Source organism: Salmo salar, chromosome 01 (genome assembly GCF_965601325.2).
Source record: "Salmo salar chromosome 01, fSalSal1, whole genome shotgun sequence".
Taxonomy (NCBI): Eukaryota; Metazoa; Chordata; class Actinopteri; order Salmoniformes; family Salmonidae; genus Salmo; species Salmo salar.
In genome coordinates this window covers 80095402-80100454 of record NC_138291.1, presented here as the reverse complement: position 1 = coordinate 80100454, position 5053 = coordinate 80095402, and the positions used below count along the sequence as shown (strand labels likewise).

General features: G+C 38.6%; 1 protein-coding gene across 27 annotated transcripts in view; it reads right to left on the bottom strand.

The window, feature by feature from the left end:
* Positions 1-998: 998 nt before the first annotated feature.
* LOC106612695 (dystonin) overlaps positions 999-5053 on the bottom strand; it is a 190862-nt gene continuing 186807 nt past the window's right edge. For all 27 annotated transcript variants that reach the window (XM_014214148.3, XM_014214222.3, XM_014214247.3 and 24 more), the window contains 2 exons: positions 2184-2316; positions 999-2050 (listed from right to left, as the gene is read on the bottom strand). In XM_014214148.3, coding sequence (XP_014069623.3) covers positions 1797-2050; positions 2184-2316 — 387 coding nt within the window. In that variant the 3' untranslated portion in view covers positions 999-1796. The remainder of the gene's footprint in view (positions 2051-2183; positions 2317-5053) is intronic.

Genomic DNA, 5053 nt, shown 5'->3' with positions numbered 1-5053 from the left:
ATGTATTTTCATTATTTTAGGCTACTTTTATCAACTAAAAGGTGAAACATTTTTGGTTATGTGACCGCCTTCCCAGGACAGTCAGTTGCTGTCCCGATTTCCACTGTTAGAAACGTGTAGTATGTCGCATTCATGCGCGAGGAGCGCTCCGCAAACGTTCCCCGCACAGAGAATGGTGGTGCTGGGAATACCATTAACCCAAAACCCGTAAAACCCTGCACTGAACCTGGGCATGTGGCCTAAAATAAACGAGAGTTGGATTAGTCAAATACACCCTGCTTGTGGACCTTCACTGATGACATGGCTCTGAATGAAAAATCTAAATGTATGTTTTTTTTTAGGCACACACCTTGGCATTAAAGGCACAGTCTGTACATGTTTTGTTATTCATTTCAACAAATTAAATATAACCAATTGAGCTGCTCCTTTGTTTACATTTATGTTGACCCACAGATGGTATGGGCTGCCTGTATGCTATAGGCCCATAATTGAGACCAACTTGTCTCTAACTTGACATTTATGGGATGAGCACCATTATCACAGCTTTTACACAGCTCTTAAATTCAAAAGAGGTAAAAGTTTATATGATCTAAGAGATTTGGAAGAAATGATCTGTAAGAAACTCACAGGTAGACCATGTTGAAATGCAACAATACAGATCAAGTTTCCACATTTTCTGGGGTGAAACTATCACCTGCTCAACTATAGTTGTCCTATTCAAAGATCTCGAGTGGGTTAAATGCAGAAGACACATTTCAGTTGAATGCATTCAGTTGTACAATTGACTAGATATCCCCCTTTGCCTTTCCCTGTATATTATATAATAACACAATGAGTCATCACTGGACTTGATGAAATACTTCCCATTGCTATATGATGCTAGATTTCTTTTGTCTCCTGTTGTCTCTCCGCTGCATCCTATTGGGTTAATGATACATTATACTGTAACAATAATGTATAACATCATATAAAAAAAACAGACAAGTATGTGACCCATGTCAGTATCCCATGGTAGCTTTCAGCTAGCAGATTTATTACAAAACGTTAACAGCGATCCTTTCCACTCTAGCAAAATGAACCATACACTGACGAATGCACTAAAGAATGTCTACTCAGGGTCCGGGGAGGCCAATGTCCAAGGTAAAATGGCACACGTCACTGTAAGTTGACCAAACAAAACAGTACTACCTAAGGTAAGGTGGAGTACTTTAAAGCCTGGATATTGAGGGATTTCTGCGTGAACTTGCCTTCAACAGTCATCTCAGTCAGAACATCATTATTTGCAGTGTTTACTATGTGGTAGGCTGCATGTATATTGTATTGCCCTTTAAATGCATTTTGGCAGTACATCATTGCACTTTAAATAGATAATAGATAATTGAGGTGTCCCACAGGGTAGCGTGATGCACCGTCTGTCACACGCATGTCAGCATACAGAACATTCAGTAACTCTCTCACGAGTACAATGCCGTGTTTTACCATTCATTAGTGTGTAGAATTGTTAGTTGACCATACAGTGTGGTCTTCCATGTTTTTTTTCTTTTCAGTTTCTTTAAACTCTTCAGGTTTAGCGTCAATAAAATAATCATAATAATTTGACATTATTCACAGAAAATTAAATACATTAAGACAAACACAAGGCCATTGGCATTCCATTCTCACTTAATAATAAACCATTTTTCTATCTCAACAGAATATTTTACATCTTCACAAGACTTTAAATAATCAACACATACACCAGTCTCTCTTGTCACTTTGGGGCAACGTGACTCCTGTGGTTGTCTCAAGGCCCCTGACTATCTCTTGGAGGTCTGGGCCAGTTTGCTGGGGGTCGACCTTCTTTGAGGAGTTGGGATTTTGGAGGGCTTGCCTCCGTGTTGACGTGACGACGAGCGGGGTGTAGCCCGACTGGTGTCACCCACCGTCTCCGATGTGTCGGAGCACACCGATGCGATATCCGAGATGTCGAAGTCTGAAGCATCGCTTCCCCTCCGGCTGCTCCCTCGGCTGCCTGCTTTACTTCCAGGTCGGCTGCCGGATCTTCTCGATTCTGGGGGACAAAAGATTCCGGTACGGTTATTGTCTGGTTACAGCGACTGGCAACTTTAATAGCAGAGCCGAACAGCAGAGCCCTTTAGCAGAAAGAAAGCAGTCACTGCTTTTCAAAAGGATGCTCTACTCACCAAACCCTATCGCCTGTCCCCGTGCCTTCATCACAGCAGCATTGATCAGGGTTCCCTGCTCTTCTCCCGACTGGAAACCTTTTCCTGACAAGTATCCAGGGAGCCGCAGTTTACTTCCCTGTATCGGAGTGCTCTGCAAAAGACAGACCATTTGTTAGCATTTTTCTCTATGTTTACAAAAAAATATCTAGGTACATAATGGTAAATCACAGAAGAAGACGATACTGTGTTTGAGTTGATTCTCTAGTCTAGTACATCGACTCTTCAAACACTGGTAATTCTTCTCTAATTAGCATGTTATGCAATGTGGCATTCTGATGAAATCTGATCAAATCCCACAGACATCCAATGTAAGGGGTTATTGTGTTGAATGAAAAGTTGATGTACTGTATGATATTTCAGTAACAACCTAAACTTGTACAGTGGATTAACAGATAAACAGTTCAACATGCAACACAGAACAGCGGGTCAGTTCTTAGTTTGAGTTAGTTAGAGAAGGTTTTTGACAACAGAGAGAATGTTCCACAACGATCGCCAGTTAGTGCTTTAAAGCATTAAATAAAAAACACAACTGAAATCGGGCCTCTAATAGACAACATATATACAGCTTATGTACTCCCTTCAATCACAATTTTCTCCCTACACCTCCCCTTTGGCCTTAACACTTTGATGCTAGCAGATCTGTAAGGCGTAAGCCTTCTCAATTCTGGGAGATTGTGTAGTGGTGGAAGCTCCACCACTACACATTTTACACCTATCCAGACTCTTTAGATCAGGGGTGGTCAAACTTCTGGGCTTGGTTATTTATTTAGAAATGTAAACAATATCTTTTTAGGGTCTTGAAACAAAAGCTTTTTTGAAAGTAATCATAAAATTACAATTCAAAAACATTAATCAGATCGCAGCCATATAACAACACATTCTGATTACCATTATTAAAGATGTATAAAATATTTCACCATTGTAGCATAGAAACTGAGGCCGAGTTTCTATGTTCATCAGGCTAATAACGTTTTGGGAAAATGTTGCAGTTTTAAAGCACATTTTCTGCAATTCTACACATTCTACACAAGGGGCAGCGGGAAAATGTAGCAGTCTTGAAACTAATTCCTTGCTATTCTACTCATTTTGCCATGGGGCGGAGAGAACATTTTGCAGTTTTAATGCCTGTTTCCTGCAGTTCTACACATTTTGCTATGACCAGCGGTGGAAAAAGTACCCAATTGTCATACTTGAGTAAAAGTAAAAATACCTTAATAGAAAATGACTAAAGTAAAAGTCACCCAGTAAAATACTACCTGAGCAAAAGTATGTGGTTTTAAATATACTTAAGTATCAAAATGAAATGTAATTGCAAAAATATACTTAAGTATCAAAAGTAAAAGTATAATCATTTCAAATTGCTTATATTAAGCAAACCAGATGGCACAATTTGCTTGTTTTTATTTATTAATGAATAGCCAGGGGCACACTCCATTTCCAAATGAAGCATTTGTGTTTAGTGAGTCTCCCAGATCAGAGACAGTAGGGATGACCAGGGATATTCTCTTGATAAGTGTGTGAATTGGACAATTTTCCTGTCCTGCTAAGAATTCAAAATGTAATGAGTACTGTTGGGTGTCAGGAATAACATATGGAGTAGAAAGTACATTATTTTGTTTAGGAATGTAGTGAAGTAAAAGTAAAAGTTGTCAAAAATATCAATAGTAAGTACAGATACACACAAAAACGACTTATGTAAAAATACTTTAAATTACTACTTAAGTCATGGCTAGTGGTGTAAAGTACTTATGTCATGTTGATATGATATCGGAGTGAGAGTGACTAACAAAATCAACGAGGGCCCCCTGGAGGTCAGGGCCCCTGGGCACGTGCCTTGGGTGCCTGGTCAGTAATTTGACCATGATTACTACAAGGTTAAGATAGCTGACTAGACTAACTTACCTAGCAAACTATAAAATGTTAGCTGACATGGGATAATTGATTGACCGTCAATAGCTATGTTTCCGTTAACTTGTCCAGTGATTTTTTTTCGATGTTAGAAAGTTTGCATAGAAAATAGATGCAACAATTGCCTGCTAGGGTGCATTTCCATTTAACTATCTTGTGTTGATAAAAACTGCTGATTGTAATGGCGTCACACCTAAAAAAAAAATTTTATTAAATCGCAAGAACCTACAGTGTCGAATAAAAATGTAGTGGTTGAAGTGTTTCCATTACCCATTTAGGCAAATTGTGCATTAATAAATTGGCGACAACTGTATGCCTTTCAACCTATCTGTTTCCTGATAGAATGCAATAAATGAGTTATATTTGCCACATTCTAATAATTCTCATGTGCCTAACGTATCGCCACGGCTGCCTAGGCTAGTCCGTGCCATGGTGAAACTTGCACTCCTGTAGATCTGAAATAATTGGATGGTAAAACTTGTCAGCCAATCAGAAAAGCAAGGTGAAGCAATTCAGGTATTCTTGAAACTCAGGAAAAACATTATTTTTATAGTTAAAGATTTTTTATTTTGCAAGCAGTAGGCTAGGCATTTAGAATTAAAGCTGCAATGTGCCATTTTTTTTATAGAGCTGTCGTTATCATTGAAATAATGTCTTTTAAGATCTGTTCTGTGTGCGCTATTTCTATGCTTCCCGATCTTAAGTTTAGTTTTTGAGTCTTTTACTTTCGGTTTTGTTCACCAGCTTCAAACAACTGAAAATATAATATTTTTTGTTATGGAAAATATATTTCACAGCAGTTTAGATGGTAAAATGATTCTCTCCACTATACTTGCTTGTTTTGTGACATAAACTGAAATTAGGCGGACTATTAGAATTTTAGCAACCAGGAAATGGCGGAGCGATTTCTTCATAGTGCA